This window comes from Carcharodon carcharias (genome assembly GCF_017639515.1).
Source record: "Carcharodon carcharias isolate sCarCar2 chromosome 3 unlocalized genomic scaffold, sCarCar2.pri SUPER_3_unloc_1, whole genome shotgun sequence".
NCBI classification, from domain to species: Eukaryota; Metazoa; Chordata; class Chondrichthyes; order Lamniformes; family Lamnidae; genus Carcharodon; species Carcharodon carcharias.
Window position 1 is genome coordinate 149,043 of NW_024470529.1, and position 22,741 is coordinate 171,783.

At 45.8% G+C, this 22,741-nt stretch overlaps 1 protein-coding gene across 1 annotated transcript in view; it reads left to right on the forward strand.

The window, feature by feature from the left end:
- The window catches only part of LOC121273392 (epiplakin-like), a 156,551-nt gene that overhangs the window by 62,421 nt on the left and 71,389 nt on the right, over positions 1–22,741 (forward strand). Inside the window, exon 2 of the mRNA XM_041180571.1 lies at positions 12,645–16,647. Within this exon, the coding sequence (XP_041036505.1) occupies positions 12,695–16,647 (3,953 nt within the window). The 5' untranslated portion in view covers positions 12,645–12,694. The remainder of the gene's footprint in view (positions 1–12,644; positions 16,648–22,741) is intronic.

The window sequence follows — 22,741 nt, forward strand, 5'->3', positions numbered from 1 at the left end:
TACTGCACACACCAACACTCATCCAAATATTGCACCCGCTAACTATCATCCAATTAAATCTCCCACTAACTCTCATCCAAATACTGCACCTACTAACTCTCATGCAAATACTGCATCCAATAACTCTCACCGAAATACTGCACCCAGTAACTCTCATCCAAATACAGCACCCACTACCTGTCATCCAATTAATGCACCCACTAACTCTCGCCTAAATACTGCACCAACTAACTCTCATCCAAATACTGCAACCGCTAACACTCATCCAAATAAAGCATCCGCTAACTCTCATCCAAATGCTCTCACCCACTAACTCTCATCCAAATACATCACCCACTAAATCTCATCCAAATACTGCAGCCACTAAGTCTCATCCAAATACTGCACCCAGTAACTCTCATCCAAATACTACACCCACTAACTCTCATCCATTTAATACCTCCACTAAATCTCATCCAAATACTGCACCCAATAGCTCTCAGCCAAATACTGCACCCACTAACTATCATCCAAATACTGCAGCCGCTAACTCTCATCCAAATACTGCATCTAATAACTGTCATCCAAATACTCTCACCCACTAACTCTCATCCAAATACTGCACCCTCCAACTCTCATCCAAATACTGCACCCACTAACGCTCATCCAAATACTGCCCCCACTAACTTTCATCCAAATACTGCACTAACTCTCATCCAAATACAGCACCCATTAACTCTCATCCAAATACTGCACCCACTAACTTTCATCCAAATGCTGCACCCACTAACTCACATCCAAATACTGTAGCCATTAACTCTGATCCAACTACTGCACCCAATAACTCTCTTCCAAATACTCCACCCACTGACTCACATCCAAATACTGCACCCACCAACTCTCATCCAAATACTGCACCCACTAACTCTCATCCAAATACTACTACCACTAACTCTCATCCAAATACTGCACCCACTAACTCTCATCCCAATACTGCACCCACTAAAGCTCATCCAAATACTGCACCCACTAACTCTTATACAATTAATGCACCCACTAACTCTCAACCAAATACTGCACCAACTAACTCTCATCCAAATACTGCACCTACTAACTCTCATCCAAATACTGCACCCACTAACTCTCATCCAAATACGGCACCCACTAACTCTCATCCAAATACTGCACCCAGTAACTCTCATCCAAATAGTGCACCCACTAACTCTCATCCAAATACGGCACCCACTAACTCTAATCCAAATACTGCACCCAGTATCTCTGATCCAAATACTGCAACCAGTAACTCTCATTCAAATACTGCACCCACTACCTCTCATCCAAATACTGCACCCATTATCTCTCACCCCAATACTGCACCCACTAACGCTCATCCAAATACCGCACCCACTAACTCTCATCCAATTAATGCACCCACTAACTCTCACCCAAATACTGCACCCACTAACTCTCATCCAAATACTGCTTTTACTAACTCTCATCCAAATACTGCACCTTCAAACTCCCATCCAAATACTGCACCCACTAACTCTCATCCAAATACTGCACCCATTAACTCTCATCATAATACTGTACCCGCTAAAGGTCATCCAAATACTGCACCCACTAACTATTATACAAATCCTGCACCAACCAGCTGTCACCCAAATGCTGCACCAACTAACGCTAATCCAAATACTGCATCCGCTAACTCTCATTTAATTAATGCACCCACTAACTCTCATCCAATTAATGCACCCACTAGCTCTCATCCAATTAATGCACCCACTAACTCTCATACAAATACCGCACACAATAACACTCACCCAAATACTGCAAACACTAACACTCACCCAAATATTGCACCCACTAACACTCACCCAAATACTGCACCCACTAACTCTCATCCAAATACTGCACACATTAACTCTCATCCAAGTACTGCACACACCAACACTCATTCAAATATTGCACCCGCTAACTATCATCCAATTAAATCTCCCACTAACTCTCATCCAAATACTGCACCCACTAACTCTCATCCAAATACTGCACCCACTAACTCTCATGCAAATACTGCATCCAATAACTCTCACCGAAATACTGCACCCAGTAACTCTCATCCAAATACAGCACCCACTACCTGTCATCCAATTAATGCACCCACTAACTCTCGCCTAAATACTGCACCAACTAACTCTCATCCAAATACTGCAACCGCTAACACTCATCCAAATAAAGCATCCGCTAACTCTCATCCAAATACTCTCACCCACTAACTCTCATCCAAATACATCACCCACTAAATCTCATCCAAATACTGCAGCCACTAAGTCTCATCCAAATACTGCACCCAGTAACTCTCATCCAAATACTACACCCACTAACTCTCATCAATTTAATACCTCCACTAAATCTCATCCAAATACTGCACCCAATAGCTCTCAGCCAAATACTGCACCCACTAACTATCATCCAAATCCTGCAGCCGCTAACTCTCATCCAAATACTGCATCTAATAACTGTCATCCAAATACTCTCACCCACTAACTCTCATCCAAATACTGCACCCTCCAACTCTCATCCAAATACTGCACCCGCTAACTCTCATCCAAATACTACACCCACTAACTCTCATCCAAATACTGCACCCGCTAACTCTCATACAAATGCTGCACCCAGTAACTCACATCCAAATACTGTAGCCATTAACTATCATCCAAATACTGCATTAACTCTCATCCAAATACAGCACCCATTAACTCTCATCCAAATACTGCACCCACTAACTTTCATCCAAATGCTGCACCCACTAACTCACATCCAAATACTGTAGCCATTAACTCTGATCCAACTACTGCACCCAATAACTCTCTTCCAAATACTCCACCCACTGACTCACATCCAAATACTGCACCCACCAACTCTCATCCAAATACTGCACCCACTAACTCTCATCCAAATACTGCACCCACTAACTCTCATCCCAATACTGCACCCACTAACGCTCATCCAAATACTGCACCCACTAACTCTTATACAATTAATGCACCCACTAACTCTCAACCAAATACTGCACCAACTAACTCTCATCCAAATACTGCACCTACTAACTCTCATCCAAATACTGCACCCACTAACTCTCATCCAAATACGGCACCCACTAACTCTCATCCAACTACTGCACCCAGTAACTCTCATCCAAATACTGCACCCACTAACTCTCATCCAAATACGGCACCCACTAACTCTCATCCAAATACTGCACCCAGTATCTCTGATCCAAATACTGCAACCAGTAACTCTCATTCAAATACTGCACCCACTACCTCTCATCCAAATACTGCACCCACTATCTCTCACCCCAATACTGCACCCACTAACTCTCATCCAAATACTGCTTTTACTAACTCTCATCCAAATACTGCACCTTCAAACTCCCATCCAAATACTGCACCCACTAACTCTCATCCAAATATTGCACCCACTAACTCTCATCATAATCCTGTACCCGCTAAAGGTCATCCAAATACTGCACCCACTAACTATTATACAAATCCTGCACCCACCAGCTGTCACCCAAATGCTGCACCAACTAACGCTAATCCAAATACTGCATCCGCTAACTCTCATCCAATTAATGCACCCACTAACTCTCATCCATGTACTGCACCCACTAACTCTCATCAAAATACTGCATCCGCGAAATCTCATCCAATTAACGCACCCACTAAATCTCATCCAAAAACTGCACCCACTAACTCTCATCCCAATCCTGCACCCACTAACGCTCATCCAACTAGTGCACCCACTAACTCTTATAAAATTTTTGCAACCACGAACTCTCACGCAAATACTGCACCCACTAACTCTCATCCAAATACTGCACCTACTAACTCTCATCCAAACACTACACCCAATAACTCTCATCCAAATACTGCACCCACTAACTCTCATCCAAATACTGCACCCACTAACTCTCATCCAAATAATGTACCCAGTAACTCTCATCCAAATACTGCAACCAGTAACACTCATCCAAAAACTGCACCCACTAACTCTCATCCAAATACTGCACCCATAACTCTCATCCAAATACTGAACCCACTAACTCTCATCCAAAAACTGCAGCCACTAATTCTCATCCAAATACTGCACCCACTAACTCTCATCTTAATACTGCACACACTGAATCTCATCCAAATACTGCACCCAATATCTCTCACCCAAATACTGCACCCACTAACTCTCATGCAAATACTGCACCCACTAACTCTCATCCCATCAATGCAACCACTAACTCTCATCCAAATACCGCACCCACTAACTTTCATCCAAGTACTGCATCACTAACTCTCATCCAAATACTACACCCACTAAATCTCATCCAAATACTGCAGCCACTAACTCTCATCCAAATACTGCACCCAGTAACTCATCCAAATACTACACCCACTAACTCTCATCCATTTAATACCTCCACTAAATCTCATCCAAATACTGCACCCAATAGCTCTCAGCCAAATACTGCACCCACTAACTATCATCCAAATCCTGCAGCCGCTAACTCTCATCCAAATACAGCATCTAATAACTGTCATCCAGATACTCTCACCCACTAACTCTCATCCAAATACTGCACATTCCAACTCTCATCCAAATACTGCACCCGCTAACTCTCATCCAAATACTGCACCCACTAACTCTCATCCAAATACTGCACCCACTTACTCTCATCCAAATACTGCACCCACTAACTCTCATCCTAAAATTGCAGCCACTAATTCTCATCCAAATACTGCACCCACTAACTCTCATCTTAATACTGCACCCACTGAATCTCATCCAAATACTGCACCCAATATCTCTCACCCAAATACTGCACCCAGTAACTCTCATCCAAATACTGCACACACTAACTCTCATGCAAATACTGCACCCACTAACTCTCATCCCATTAATGCAACCACTAACTCTCATCCAAATACCTCACCCACTAACTTTCATCCAAATACTGCATCACTAACTCTCATCCAAACACTGCACCCACTGAATCTCATCCAAATACTGCACCCAGTATCTCTCACCCAAATACTGCACCCAGTAACCCTAATCCAAATACTGCACCCACTAACTCTCATCCAAATACTGCACCCACTAACTCTCATCCAAATACTGCACCCACTTACTGTCATCCAAATACTGCACTAACTCTCATCCAAATACATCACCCAGTAACTCTCATCCAAATACTGCACCCACTAACTCTCATCCAAATACTGCACTAACTCTCATCCAAATACATCACCCACTAACTCTCATCCAAATACTGCACCCACTAACTCTCATCCAAATACTGCACCCGCTAACTCTCATCCAAATACTGCATCCACTAACTCTGATCCAAATACTGCACCTACTAACTCTCATCCAATTAATGCACCCACTAACTCTCATCCAAATACTGCACCCACTAACTCTCATCCAATTAATGCACCCACTAACTCTCATCCAAATACTGCACCCAGTAAGTCTCATCCAAATACTCTCACCCACTAACACTCATCCAAATACTGCACCCACTAACTCTCATCCAAATACATCACCCACTAACTCTCATCCAAATACCGCACCCACTAACTCTCATCCAAATACTGCATCCATTTACTCACATCCAAATACAGTAGCCATTAACTCTCATCCAAATACTGCAACCACTAACTCTCAACCAAATACATCACCCACTAACTCTCATCCAAATACTGCACCAACTAACTCTCATCCAAATACTGCACCCACCAACTCTCAACCAAATATAGCACCCACTAACTCTCATCCAAATATTGCTCCCGCTAACTCACATCCAAATACTGCACCCACTAACAGTCACCCAAATACTGCACAAACACTAACTCTCATCCAAATACTGGACCCACTAACTCTCACCCAAATACTGCACCCACTAACTCTCATCCAATTACTGCACCCAATAACTCTCATCCAAATACTGCACCCGTTAACTCTCATCCAAATACTGCATCTACTAACTCTTATCCAAATACTCTAACCCACTAACTCTCATCCAAATACTGAACCGATTAAATACAAACCAATATTGCACCCACTAACTCTCATCCAAATACTGCACCCACTAACTCTCATCCAAATACTGCACCCACTAACTCTCGCCCAAATACTGCACCCACTAACTCTCATCCAAATACTGCATCTACTAACACTCATCCAGATACTCTCACCGACTAACTCTCATCCAAATACTGCATCTACTAACTCTCATCCAAATACTCTCGCCCACTAACTCTCTTCCAAATACTGAACCCACTAACTCTCATCCAAATACTGCACCCAATAACTCTCATCCAAATACTGCACCCGTTAACTCTCATCCAAATACTGCCTCTACTAACTCTCATCCAAATAGTCTCACCCACTAACTCTCATCCAAATACTGCAGCCACTAACTCTCACCCAATTACTGCACCCACTAACTCTCACCCAAATAATGCACCCACTAACTCTCACCCAAGTACTGCACCCACTAACTCTCATCAAAATACTGCACCCACTAACTCCCATCCAGATATTGCCCCCACTACCTCTCATCCAAATAATGCACCCACTGTCTCTCATCCAAATACTCAACTCAATAACTCTCACCCAAGTATTGCACCCATTAACTCCCATCCAGATATTGCCCCCACTAACTCTCATCCAAATACTGCCCCCACTAACACTCATCAAATTACTGCACCCAAACACTCATCCAAATACTGCACCCACTAACTCTCATCCAAATACTGCACCGACTAACTCTCATCCAATTACTGCAGCCACTAAATCTCATCCAAATACTGCACCCAGTCACTCTCATCCAAATACTGCACCCACCAACTCTCATACAAATACTGCTCCCAGTAACTCTCATCCAAATACTGCAAGCACTATCTCTCATCCAAATACGGCACCCGCTAACTATCACTCAAATACTGCACCCACTAACTCTCATCCAAATACTGCAGCCACTAAATCTCATCCAAATACTGCACCCACTAAATCTCTTCCAAATTCTGCATCCATTAACTCACATGCAAATACTTTAGCCATTAACTCTCATCCAAATACTGCAACCACTAACTCTCATCCAAATAATGCACCCACTAACTCTCATCCAAATACATAACCCACTAAATCTCATTCAAATACCGCACCCACTAACTCTCATCCAAATACTGCATCCATTAACTCACATCCAAATACTGTAGCCTTTAACTCTCATCCAAATACTGCACCCAGTAAGTCTCATCCAAATACTCTCACCCACTAACTCTCATCAAAATATTGCACCCAGTAACTCTCATCCAAATACTCTCACCCACTAACTCTCATCCAAATACTACAGCCACTAACTCTCATCCAAATATTCTCATCCACTAAGTCTCGTCCAAATCCTGCAGCCACTAACTCTCACCCAAATACTGCACCAACTAACTCTCATCCAAATACTCTCACCCACTAACTCTCATCCAAATACTGCATCTACTAACTCTCATCCAAATACTCTCACCCACTAACTCTCATCCAAATACTGCACGCACTCTCATCCAAATACTGCACCCACTAAATATCATCCAAATACTGCACCCACTAATTCTCATCCAAATACATCACCCACTAACTCTCATCCAAATACTGCACTAATTCTCATCCAAATACTGCACCCACTAACTCTCATCCAAATACTGCACCCACTAACTCTCATCCAAATACTGCTCTAATTCTCATCCAAATACATCACCCACTAACTCTCATCCAAATACTGCACCCACTAACTCTCATCCAAATACTCTCACCCACTAACTCTCATCCAAATACTGCACCCACTAAATATCATCCAAATACTGCACCCACTAACTCTCATCCAAATACATCACCCACTAACTCTCATCCAAATACTGCACCCACTAACTCTCATCCAAATACTGCACTAATTCTCATCCAAATACATCACCCACTAACTCTCATCCAAATACTGCACCCACTAACTCTTATCCAAATACTGCACCCACTAACTCTCATCCAAATACTGCACTAATTTTCATCCAAATACATCACCCACTAACTCTCATCCAAATACTGCTTCTACTAACTCTCATCCAAATACTCTCACCCACTAACTCTCATCCAAATACTGCACCCACTAACTCTCATCCAAATAATGCACCCACTAACTCTCATCCAAATACATAACCCACTAAATCTCATTCAAATACCGCACCCACTAACTCTCATCCTAATACTGCATCCATTAACTCTCATCCAAATACTGCACCCAGTAAGTCTCATCCAAATACTCTCACCCACTAACTCTCATTTAAATACTACAGCCACTAACTCTCATCCAAATATTCTCATCCACTAAGTCTCGTCCAAATCCTGCAGCCACTAACTCTCATCCAAATACTGCACCCACTAACTCTCATCCAAATACTGCACCCAATAACTCTCACCCAAATACTGCACCAACTAACTCTCATCCAAATACTCTCACCCACTAACTCTCATCCAAATACTGCATCTACTAACTCTCATCCAAATACTCTCACCCACTAACTCTCATCCAAATACTGCACGCACTCTCATCCAAATACTGCTTCCACTAACTCTCATCCAAATACTCTCACCCACTAACTCTCATCCAAATACTGCACCCACTAAATATCATCCAAATACTGCACCCACTAACTCTCATCCAAATACATCACCCACTAACTCTCATCCAAATACTGCACCCACTAACTCTCATCCAAATACTGCACTAATTTTCATCCAAATACATCACCCACTAACTCTCATCCAAATACTGCTTCTACTAACTCTCATCCAAATACTCTCACCCACTAACTCTCATCCAAATACTGCACCCACTAAATATCATCCAAATACTGCACCCACTAACTCTCATCCAAATACATCACCCACTAACTCTCATCCAAATACTGCACCCACTAACTCTCATCCAAATACTGCACTAATTCTCATCCAAATACATCACCCACTAACTCTCATTCAAATACATCACCCACTAACTCTCATCCAAATACTGCACCCACTAACTCTCATCCAAATACTGCACCCACTAATTCTCATCCAAATACTGCACCCACTAACTCTCATCCAAATACTGCACCCACTAACTCTCATCCAAATACAGCACGCACTAACTCTCATCCAAATACTGCACCCACTAACTCTCATCCAATTAATGCACCCACTAACTGTCATCCAAATACTGCACCCAGTAAATCTCATCCAAATGCTCTCACCCTCTAATTCTCATCCAAATACTGCACCCACTAACTCTCATCCAAATACATCACCCACTAACTCTCATCCAAATACTGCATCCATTTACTCACATCCAAATACTCTAGCCATTAACTCTCATCCAAATACTGCAACCACTAACTCTCATCCAAATACATCACCCACTAACTCTCATGCAAATACTGCACCCACTAACTCTCATCCAAATTCTGCACCCACCAACTCTCATCCAATTAATGCCCCCACTAACTCTCATCCAAATATTGCTCCCGCTAACTCACATCCAAATACTGCACCCACTAACACTCACCCAAATACTGGACCCACTAACTCTCACCCAAATACTGCATGCACTAACTCTCATCCAAATACTGCACCCATTAACTCTCATCCAAATACTGCACCCACTAACTGTCATCCCAATATTGCACCTGCTAACTCTCACCCAAATACTGCACCCACTAACTCTCATCCAACTACTGCACCCAATAACTCTCATCCAAATACTCTCACCCACTAACTCTCATCCAAATACTGAACCGATTAAATACAAACCAATACTGCACCCAGTAACTCTCATCCAAATACTGCACCCACTAACTCTCTCCCAAATACTGCCCCCACTAACTCTCATCCAAATACTGCATTTACTAACTCTCATCTTAATACTCTCACCGACTAATTCTCATCCAAATACTGCACCCAATAACTCTCATCCAAATACTGCACCCGTTAACTCTCATCCAAATACTGCCTCTACTGTCTCTCATCCAAATACTCTCACCCACTAACTCTCATCCAAATACTGCACCCACTAAATCTCACCCAATTACTGCACCCACTAACTCTCATCCAAGTACTGCACCCACTAACTCTCATCCAGATACTGCACCCACTAACTCCCATCCAGATATTGCCCCCACTAACTCTCATCCAAATAATGCACCCACTAACTCTCATCCAGATACTGCACCCACTAACACTCATCCAATTACTGCACCCACTAACTCCCATCTTAATACTGCACCCACTAACTCTCATCCAAATACTGCCTCTACTGACTCTCATCCAAATACTCTCACCCACCAACTCTGATCCAAATACTGCACCTACCTACTCTCATCCAAATACTGCTTCCACTAACTCTCATCCAGATACTGCACCCTCTAATTCTCATCCGGATACTGCACCCACTAACTCTCATCCGGATACTGCACCCACTAACTCTCATCCGGATACTGCACCCATCATTGCTGAGACTTGCTGCACCAAGAATTTTCACCCAATCTTACTGGGCTGATCCCAGGGCTGATACCGAGGGCTGATCCCCAGGGCTGGTCCCATGGCTGGTCTCTAGGGCTGGTCTTTAGGGCTGATCTCCAGGGCTGATCCCAGGGCTGATCTCCAGGGCTGATCTCCAGGGCTGATCCCCAGGGCTGATCCCCAGGTCTGGTCCCCAGGACTGATCCCAGGGCTGATCCCCAGGGCTGATCTCCAGGGCTGATCTCCAGGGCTGATCTCCAGGGCTGATCCCAGGGCTGGTCCCCAGGGCTGATCTCCAGGTCTGGTCCCCAGGACTGATCCCCAGGTCTGATCCCCAGGGCTGATCCCCAGGGCTGATCCCCAAGCCTGATCCCCAGGGCTGATCTCCAGGGCTGATCCCAGGGCTGATCCCCAGGGCTGATCCCAGGGCTGATCTCCAGGGCTGGTCCCCAGGGCTGATCCCCAGGGCTGATCCCCAAGCTTGATCCCCAAGCCTGATCCCCAGGGCTGATCCCAGGGCTGATCCCCAGGGCTGATCCCCAGTTCTGGTCCCCAGGGCTGATCCCAGGGCTGATCCCCAGGGCTGATCTCCAGGGCTGATCTCCAGGGCTGATCTCCAGGGCTGATCCCAGGGCTGGTCCCCAGGGCTGATCTCCAGGTCTGGTCCCCAGGGCTGATCCCCAAGCCTGATCCCCAGGGCTGATCCCCAGGGCTGATCCCCAGGGCTGATCCCCAGGGCTGATCCCCAAGCCTGATCCCCAGGGCTGATCCCCAGGGCTGATCCCAGGGCTGATCCCAGGGCTGATCTCCAGGGCTGGTCCCCAGGGCTGATCCCCAGGGCTGATCCCAAGCTTGATCCCCAAGCCTGATCCCCAGGGCTGATCCCAGGGCTGATCCCCAGGGCTGATCCCAGGGCTGATCCCCAGGGCTGATCCCCAGGTCTGGTCCCCAGGGCTGATCCCCAGGGCTGATCCCCAAGCCTGATCCCCAGGGCTGATCCCCAGGGCTGATCCCAGGGCTGGTCCCCAGGGCTGATCCCCAGGGCTGATCCCCAGGGCTGTTCCCCAGGGCTGTTCCCCAGGTCTGGTCCCCAGGGCTGATCCCCAGGGCTGATCCCCAGGGCTGATCCCAGGGCTGATCCCCAGGGCTGATCCCAGGGCTGATCCCCAGGGCTGATCCCCAGGGCTGATCCCCAGGGCTGATCCCCAAGCCTGATCCCCAGGGCTGATCCCCAGGGCTGATCCCCAGGGCTGTTCCCCAGGGCTGTTCCCCAGGTCTGGTCCCCAGGGCTGATCCCCAGGGCTGATCCCCAAGGCTGATCCCCAGGGCTGATCCCAGGGCTGATCCCCAGGGCTGATCCCAGGGCTGATCCCCAGGGCTGATCCCCAGGGCTGATCCCCAGGTCTGGTCCCCAGGGCTGATCTCCAGGGCTGATCCCCAGGGCTGATCCCCAGGGCTGATCCCCAGGGCTGATCTCCAGGGCTGATCCCAGGGCTGATCTCCAGGGCTGATCCCCAGGTCTGGTCCCCAGGGCTGATCCCCAGGTCTGGTCCCCAGGGCTGATCCCCAGGTCTGGTCCCCAGGGCTGTTCCCCAGGGCTGATCCCCAGGGCTGATCCCCAGGGCTGGTCCCCAGGGCTGTTCCCCAGGGCTGGCCCCCAATGGTGGTCCCAGGTCTGCTCCATTATAAGGAGGGTCACGCCCAGTGTCTTGGGAAAGATGGGTCTCAGCGTCCAGGTCGGGAATGTAATCAGAAATGACCCAGTTTAAAATCTGGGCCATGGCTTTACTTGGTTGGACTCTCAAAACATCCCATTATATTGCACAGTTATTCTCCTGTTTAAGAATAATCTCATAATATAATGACATTGAGTTTCTTTAATCTACAGCAAACCCTTCATTGTATGTGTATTGTTTGACCCCTGTAGAATTGCCTTATTATACAACATGGCATTCCACAGCTCCACAATAGCTGATTGGCTGCTTATTATTTTGATTCAGGAGATGTAACCACAGTCCAGCCGTGATCAATAATGATGTTTTTGTGTCTTTGAATGACAGTTACTGATACTCATTACTGACTCAGCATCACAACACCAATACCCAGAGAAATGGAGAATGCAAGTGGCGTGCAGAACAGAGAGAACATGAATCCGGTCCCAGAGGTTTGTACCCCTGCGACTGCCGATGACCAATGTAAAGCGGGTAGTGTCAGCAAGCAACCCCCGAAAAAGACATCCATCAATGGTGATGTTGTGTTAAAGGTTCCCCAAAAACAGAGCTGCATTATGTCCCAGAAGGTTGCAAGTAGCATTGCTGGTCTCCTGATTCATTCAACCAAAGAAAAGATGAGTATCTACCAAGCCATGATAAAGAAGCTGCTGAACCCAGGAACAGCTCTGTTGCTGCTGGAGGCACAAGCAGCCACTGGCTTCATCATTGACCCTGTGACAGAACAAACCCTGTCTGTGGATGAGGCTCTGCAGCAAGGAATCATTGGCACAGATGTGTATGATAAACTGCTGTCTGCAGAAAAGGCAGCGTTGGGCTATAAAGACCCCTACACAGGAGACATGATCTCCCTATTCCAAGCAATGAAGAAAGAGCTGGTTGTACATTCTCATGCAATCCGTCTACTGGAAGCTCAGGTGGCAACTGGTGGTCTCATCGACCCACTCTCTGGCTATCGTATTCCTGTGGACATTGCCTATCAGAGAGGCATATTTGATGAGGAGATGAACAAGATTCTCTCTGACCCCAGCGATGACAGCAGAGGGTTCTTTGACCCCAATACACAAGAGAACCTCAGTTACCTGGAGCTGAAACAGAGGTGTGTGGCTGACCCTACTACAGGTCTCTGTCTGCTGATTGTGACAGAGAAGGTGCTGAAGGGAGTCCAGATTCAAGTGGATGAAAAAGCCAAGGAGGTCTTTAGAAATACTTTGGTTGCAGTAAGATACGGCAGGTTCAAAGGCCGCAAGGTGACATTATGGGAAGCAATCAATTCTGAATACTTCACTGAAGATCAAATCAAGGAGTTTATCATAAAGTTCAATTCAGGTAAATTAACGGTTGAGACAATTCTCACCAACGTCACCACAATCATTGAAGTATCAGAGAAGAAGAAGGAAGTGACTTTTCGTGGTCTGAGGCGCAGAGTCTCTTCAAAACAATTGTTGGACTGCAAGATCATTGACCAGAATATATTCGAGAAACTAGAGAAGGGATTAACCACCACAAAAGAGGTTTCAGAGCTCAAGTCTGTCGAGAGGTATCTGAAAGGTACCTGTAGCATCGCTGGGGTTTTTGTGGAGTCAACCAATGAGAAGATGAGTATCTATCAGGCAATGAAGAGGGATCTACTGATGCCAGGAACAGCTTTGATCCTGTTGGAAGCTCAGGCAGCGACCGGATTCCTCATTGATCCAGTGAAGAATGCAAAGTTCACTGTTGATGAAGCAGTTAAGGAAAATCTCGTTGGTGCAGATTTCCGTCAGAAACTCCTGTCTGCAGAAAGAGCAGTAACTGGTTACAAGGACCCTTATACAGGTGATGTGATCTCCTTGTTCCAGGCCCTGAAGAAAGATCTGATTGTTAAAGACCATGGGATCCGTCTCCTAGAGGCACAGATTGCCACGGGAGGCATCATTGACCCCGTGCACAGTCACCGACTGCCCGTCAATGTAGCTTTTCAGAGAAAGCTGTTTGATGAGGAGATGAACAATATTCTCTCTGACCCCAGTGATGACACCAAAGGTTTCTTTGACCCCAACACTAAAGAGAATTTGACATACCTGCAGCTGATGGAGAGATGTGCAACTGAGCCAGAAACTGAGCTTTGCCTCTTGTGTCTGAGGGACCTGCGTTATATAGATAACCAAACAACCATTGGATTCCAAAAGGCTAACTTTTCCATTATAAAGGGGAAATTCCGAGGAAGAACCATGTCAATCTGGGAATTTCTCAACACGGATTACATCACAGATACAAAAAGAAGAGAGATAATACAAGGATTCAGCTCAAAAAAAATAACAATTGAACAGATCATTACCATCCTCATCACCATCATTGAAGAAATGGAATCCAGAACTCAGACAGACATCACTGTTGATGGCTTACGAAAGAAAATTTCTCTTCAGGAGTTGCTGCAATCTGGAGTGATAGATATCCACATATTTGAAGAAATACGGACAGGCAAGAAGTCAGTCGCAGATCTTCTGAATATGATCTCAGTGAGGAAATACCTACAGGGTGAGGGCAGCATTGCTGGAATCCTTCTGGAACATTCCAGTGAGAAGATGAGTATCTACCAGGCAATGAAGAGGAATCTACTGATGCCAGGAACAGCTTTGATCCTGTTGGAAGCTCAGGCAGCGACCGGATTCCTCATTGATCCAGTGAAGAATGCAAAGTTCACTGTTGATGAAGCAGTTAAGGAAAATCTCGTTGGTACAGATTTCCATCAGAAACTCCTGTCTGCAGAAAGAGCAGTAACTGGTTACAAAGACCCCTACACAGGTGATGTGATCTCCTTGTTCCAGGCCCTGAAGAAAGATCTGATTGTTAAAGACCATGGGATCCGTCTCCTAGAGGCACAGATTGCCACGGGAGGCATCATTGACCCGGTGCACAGTCACCGACTGCCCGTTGATGTAGCTTACAAACGAGGCATGTTTGATGAGGAGATGAACAAGATTCTCTCAGATGCTGGTGATGACAGCAAAGGTTTCTTTGACCCCAACAGCAGAGAGAACCTGACCTACCTGCAGCTGAAAGAGCGATGTGTTAAAGACCCAGAGACTGGCCTGTGCTTTTTAATGTTGACAAACAAGAGAGGGAAGGGTCAGCTGAGAGCTAGCATTGCAGAAACTGAGAGAGTTTTCAGGGAGGAAGTCATATCTGTTCCAAGTGGTCACTTCAAGGGGAGGTCTGTCTCAGTCTGGGAACTTATTCACTCCGAATATTTCACTGTAGAGAAGAGAAAGGAGCTGATTGAGAAGTTCAGCAGGAAGGAGATCATGATGAAGACCATCATCAAAATGATCACCACAATCATTGAGCAAGCTTCAACAGAGAGCACCCCTGATACACCATCCATTATTCCTATTGCCAAAGATAATGCTTTTCTGCTTTCTACTATTGACGAGGTTGAAGCAACATTTAGAAATGAAATAGTGTGCTTCTCTGTCTGGTGTTTCATCCATTCCAAACTCTTCACTGAAGAGAAGAGGAAGGAACTGATAGAACAATACCAAAAGCAGGAGATTGATATAAATACAATCGTCAGAATGATCCGCACTACTATGGAGGAAACTCAAACATGGAAAACAACTTCAATCACATTTTCAGGTTTCAGATCTGAAATCTCTGGAGAAGAGCTGGTAGAGTCTAAGATCATTGACAAAAAGACATTGCAGGATCTGCAGGTAGGTAAGAAGACTGTGCAAGAGGTCAGTGAGTTAGAATCAGTCAAGACCTATCTCAATGGATCTGACAGCATCGCTGGGATCCTTGTGGAGTCAACCAATGAGAAGATGAGTATCCAGCAGGCAATGAAGAGGAATCTACTGATGCCAGGAACAGCTTTGATCCTGTTGGAAGCTCAGGCAGCGAACGGATTCCTCATTGATCCAGTGAAGAATGCAAAATTCACTGTTGATGAAGCAGTTAAGGAACATCTCATTGGTGCACAGTTCCATCAGAAACTCCTGTCTGCAGAAAGAGCAGTAACTGGTTACAAAGACCCTTACACAGGTGATGTGATCTCCTTGTTCCAGGCCCTGAAGAAAGATCTGATTGTTAAAGACCATGGGATCCGTCTCCTAGAGGCACAGATTGCCACGGGAGGCATCATCGACCCTGTGCACAGTCACCGACTGCCCGTCGATGTAGCTTACAAACGAGGCATGTTTGATGAAGCAATGAACAAGATTCTCTCAGATGCTGGTGATGACACCAAAGGTTTCTTTGACCCCAACAGCAGAGAGAACCTGACCTACCTGCAGCTGAAAGAGCGATGTGTTAAAGACCCAGAGACTGGCCTCTGTCTCCTATTGCTGAAAAAATAAATGAATTGAATAAAGATTGAATTTCTGCAAACTCTGTTGTTTGTACATTGATTTTACTGTTCTCACTTGCCCCTGAATTTCCTGTATGTCTGCACCCACCTTTACTTTACCTTTGAAGAATAGTTTTAAGACCCTGATTCTGCCTGCAGGATCTGTGCCCCCTCCAGCGCAGTCACATCCTTCCTATAATGTGGCGACCAGAACTGCCCACAGTACTGCAGCTGTGGCCTCACCAAGGTTCTATACAAGGTCCCTCAATTTGAATTAATGTCACTTTCACTGCAAAAGAAATGAAGAGAAGAATGGTCTCTCTCAATCTACCTGATTTGGATCAAGTCCCCATTTCAATCAGTGATGAGCAGTTTATTGGGAGTCATCAGAATTCAGTTAGATTCAGCATCGTTATGGAAGAATGATAAAGATAGATCAAAAGTTTTAAATTAGGGAAGGGCCAATTTTACTAAACTGAGATGTGATTGGACTGGAATAATCTACTCAAAGGTAAATGAGTGTTGGATCAGTGGAAGGTCTTCAAGGAGACAACAGGGAGGGTGAAGAACAAATATGCCATATGTTCGCTCATTGATATCCATGGGTGAGGAGACGCGCAGCCCTCGCAGCGGTTCAGGAAGGCAGCTCACCGCCACCTTCTCAAGGGCAACTAGGGATGGGTAATAAACGCTGGCCCAGCCAGCAATGCCCACATCCCATGAATGAATAAGAAAAAGACAGAGAGGGTTAAGAACAAATATATTCCCAGAAAGAGAAAATCCAGACAGCCCCCCTTCCCCCTTCCAGATGTCAGTGAGCAAACATAAAGCAAAAAAGGAAAGCTTATCTCACGACAGGCTTAATGCTGCAGAGGAGGAGATGGTGGTATGATGGGAATGTCATTGGAATAGTAATCCACAGACCCAGACTAATGTTCTGGGGGAGGGTTCAAATCTCACCTGGTTGTTGATGAAATTTAAATTCAATTAATAAGTCTGAAATGGTAACAATGAAGTTATCATCAAAACTCACCTGGGTCACTAATGCCCTTTAGGGAAGGAAATCTGCTGTCCTTACCTGGGCTGGCCTACATGTCTGACTCCAGACCCACAGCAATGTGGCTGGCTCTCAGCTGCCCTGTGAAATGGCTGAGCAAGTAGGGATTGACAACAAGTGCTGGCCAAGCCAGCATTACCCACATTCCATGAAAGAATAAAAGGAGTGTTGAAATAAACAAAAAAAGGAAATTAGGGAAGCAAAGAAAGATCATGAAAAAGATATTAGCAAGAGGTATTAAAGAAAGCCCCAAGATGTTTTATAAATTCGTAAACAGCAAGACGATAACCAGGGAGTTAGGCTTGATAGAGACCTAAAAGATAACTTATGTTTGGTGGCAGGAGACATGGACATCTTCCTAATTAATGCCTTTTTAAAAGAGAGGCCTGATGCACACATTGTAGTTCCTGTAACCACATCTGCTGCGTGCTATTTGAGAGTTCCTGCTTCTTCCAGCTGCTCTCTCTCTCTCTCTTTGTGGCTCTGGGTCCTTCCTCTCTGCAGCCCATGCCCAGTGCTTTAGGCTCCATCCCACGCCACACCTGAGAAGGCCCCTGAGGACTCGGTTCTCCCTGGTTGCCACCTGCTGGTGGGGGCCTGCTGGACAGGACTCCTTGGCAGCCACGGGAAGTGTTCAGCAGAGAATTCCCCACCCAAGATGGTGTCCAGCTCCTTGCCAGAATACGGAGTTTGGAGCTGGGCTCAACACAAGCCCCTGCTGCATTAGGGGCGAATACTGCATGGTATAAACAGAGTGAGAGAGCAAATGGGAAGCTCTTTAGCATCTTTCAAAGTGGATAAGACCCCAGGCCCAGATGAAATGTAACCCAGGATGCTAAAAGCAGTAAAGGAGCGAATTGTCAGGGGCTCTTAGTAAAACTTTTCAATCCTCTCTGGCTCCGATGGGGTGGCAGATAACTGGAGGATTGCTAACATTGTTAGAAAGGGACAAAGGGATTGACTGAGTAATCACAAGCCAGCCAAGTTAATCTCCAGCTGGGGGATTTACTGCGAAAAATTTGAGGGACAATCTGAATGGTCATGTAGAAAAGTGCACAGATGATAGAATGAGGATGATGTTGCTGCACTAATAATCCACAGGCCTGGACTAAAAATCCACAGGCCTGCACTAATAATCCACAGGCCTGGACTAATAATCCACAGGCCTGCACTAATAATCCACAGGCCTGGACTAATAATCCACAGGCCTGGACTAATAATCCACAGACCTGGACTAATAATCCACAGGCCTGCACTAATAATCCACAGGCCTGGACTAATAATCCACAGGCCTGGACTAATAATCCACAGGCCAGGACTAATAATCCACAGGACTGGACTAATAATCCACAGGCCTGCACTAATAATCCACAGGCCTGGACTAAAAATCCACAGGCCTGGACTAATAATCCACAGGCCTGGACTAATAATCCACAGGCCTGCACTAATAATCCACAGGCCTGGACTAATAATCCACAGGCCTGGACTAATAATCCACAGGCCTGCAATAATAATCCACAGGCCTGGACTAATAATCCACAGGCCTGGACTAATAATCCACAGGCCTGGACTAATAATCCACAGGCCAGGACTAATAATCCACAGGCCTGCACTAATAATCCACAGGCCTGGACTAATAATCCACAGGCCTGCAATAATAATCCACAGGCCTGGACTAATAATCCACAGGCCTGCACTAATAATCCACAGGCCTGGACTAATAATCCAGAGGCCTGCACTAATAATCCACAGGCCTGCAATAATAATCCACAGGCCTGGACTAATAATCCACAGGCCTGCACTAATAATCCACAGGCCTGGACTAATAATCCACAGGCCTGCACTAATAATCCACAGGCCTGGTCTAATAAACCACAGGCCTGGACTAATAATCCACAGGCCTGGACTAATAATCCACAGGCCTGCACTAATAATCCACAGGCCTGGACTAATAAACCACAGGCCTGGACTAATAATCCACAGGCCTGGACTAATAATCCACAGACCTGGACTAATAATCCACAGGCCTGCACTAATAATCCACAGGCCTGCAGTAATAATCCACAGGCCTGCACTAATAATCCAAAGGCCTGGACTAATAATCCACAGGCCTGGACTAATAATCCACAGGCCTGGACTAATAATCCACAGGCCTGGAGTAATAATCCACAGGCCTGGACTAATAATCCACAGGCCTGGACTAATAATCCACAGGCCTGGACTAATAATCCACAGGCCTGCAGTAATAATCCACAGGCCTGCACTAATAATCCAAAGGCCTGGACTAATAATCCATAGGCCTGGACTAATAATCCACAGGCCTGGACTAATAATCCACAGGCCTGGAGTAATAATCCACAGGCCTGGACTAATAATCCACAGGCCTGGACTAATAATCCACAGGCCTGCAGTAATAATCCACAGGCCTGCACTAATAATCCACAGGCCTGGACTAATAATCCACAGGCCTGGACTAATAATCCACAGGCCTGCAGTAATAATCCACAGGCCTGCACTAATAATCCACAGGCCTGGACTAATAATCCACAGGCCTGCAATAATAATCCACAGGCCTGGACTAATAATCCACTGGCCTGGACTAATAATCCACAGGCCTGGACTAATAATCCACAGGCCTGCACTAATAATCCACAGGCCTGGACTAATAATCCACAGGCCTGCACTAATAATCCACAGGCCTGGACTAATAATCCACAGGCCTGCACTAATAATCCACAGGCCTGGACTAATAATCCACAGGCCTGCACTAATAATCCACAGGCCTGGACTAATAATCCACAGGCCTGCACTAATAATCCACAGGTCTGGACTAATAATCCACAGGCCTGGACTAATAATCCACAGGCCTGCACTAATAATCCACAGGCCTGGACTAATAATCCACAGGCCTGGACTAATAATCCACAGGCCTGCACTAATAATCCACAGGCCTGGACTAATAATCCACAGGCCTGCACTAATAATCCACAGGCCTGGACTAATAATCCACAGGCCTGGAGTAATAATCCACAGGCCTGGACAAATAATCCACAGGCCTGGACTAATAATCCACAGGTCTGGACTAATAATCCACAGGCCTGCACTAATAATCCACAGGTCTGGACTAATAATCCACAGGCCAGGACTAATAATCCACAGGCCTGGACTAATAATCCACAGGTCAGGAATAATAATCCACAGGCCAGGACTAATAATCCACAGGCCAGGACTAATAATCCACAGGCCTGGACTAAAAATCCACAGGCCTGGACTAAGAATCCACAGGCCTGGACTAATAATCCACAGGCCTGGACTAATAATCCACAGGCCTGCACTAATAATCCACAGGCCTGGACTAATAATCCACAGGCCTGCACTAATAATCCACAGGCCTGCACTAATAATCCACAGGCCTGGACTAATAATCCACAGGCCTGGACTAATAATCCACAGGCCTGGACTAATAATCCACAGGACAGGACTAATAATCCACAGGCCTGCAATAATAATCCACAGGCCTGGACTAATAATCTACAGGCCTGGACTAATAATCCACAGGCCTGAGCTAATAATCCACAGGCCTGGACTAATAATCCACAGGCCTGCACTAATAATCCACAGGCCTGGACTAATAATCCACAGGCCTGCACTAATAATCCACAGGCATGCACTAATAATCCACAGGCCTGGACTAATAATCCACAGGACAGTACTAATAATCAACAGGCCTGCACTAATAATCCACAGGCCTGGACTAATAATCCACAGGCCTGGACTAATAATCCACAGGCCTGGAGTAATAATCCACAGGCCTGCACTAATAATCCACAGGCCTGGTCTAATAATCCACAGGCCTGGACTAATAATCCACAGGCCTGCAATAATAATCCAGAGGCCTGCAGTAATAATCCACAGGCCTGGACTAATAATCCACAGGCCTGCACTAATAATCCAGAGGCCTGCACTAATAATCCACAGGCCTGCAATAATAATCCAGAGGCCTGCACTAATAATCCACAGGCCTGCACTAATAATCCACATGCCTGGACTAATAATCCACAGGCCTGGACTAATAATCCACAGGCCTGCAATAATAATCCACAGGCCTGCAATAATAATCAACAGGCCTGGACTAATATTCCACAGGCCTGGACTAATAATCCACAGGCCTGGACTAATAATCCACAAGTCTGGACTAATAATCCACAGGCCTGCACTAATAATCCACAGGCCAGGACTAATAATCCACACGCCTGGACTAATAATCCACAGGCCTGCACTAATAATCCACAGGCCTGGACTAATAATCCACAGGCCTGGACTAATAATCCACAGTCATGGACTAATAATCCAGAGGCCTGGACTAATAATCCACAGGCCTGCACTAATAATCCACAGGCCTGGACTAATAATCCACAGGCCTGGACTAATAATCCACAGGCCTGGACTAATAATCCACAGGCCTGCACTAATAATCCACAGGCCTGGACTAATAATCCACAGGCCTGGACTAATAATCCACAGGCATGGACTAATAATCCACAGGCCTGCACTAATAATCCACAGGCCTGGACTAATAATCCACAGGCCTGGACTAATAATCCACAGGCCAGGACTAATAATCAACAGGCCTGGACTAATAATCCACAGGCCTGGACTAATAATCCACAGGCCTGGACTAATAATCCACAGGCCTGCACTAATAATCCACAGGCCTGGACTAATAATCCACAGGCCTGGACTAATAATCCACAGGCCTGGACTAATAATCCACAGGCCAGGACTAATAATCCACAGGCCTGCACTAATAATCCAGAGGCCTGGACTAATAATCCGCAGGCCTGGACTAATAATCCACAGGCCTGGACTAATAATCCACAGGCCTGGACTAATGATCCACAGGCCTGGACTAACAATCCACAGGCCTGCAATAATGATCCACAGGCCTGGACTAATAATCCACAGGCCTGCACTAATAATCCACAGGCCTGCACTAATAATCCACAGGCCTGGACTAATAATCCACAGGCCTGGACTAATAAT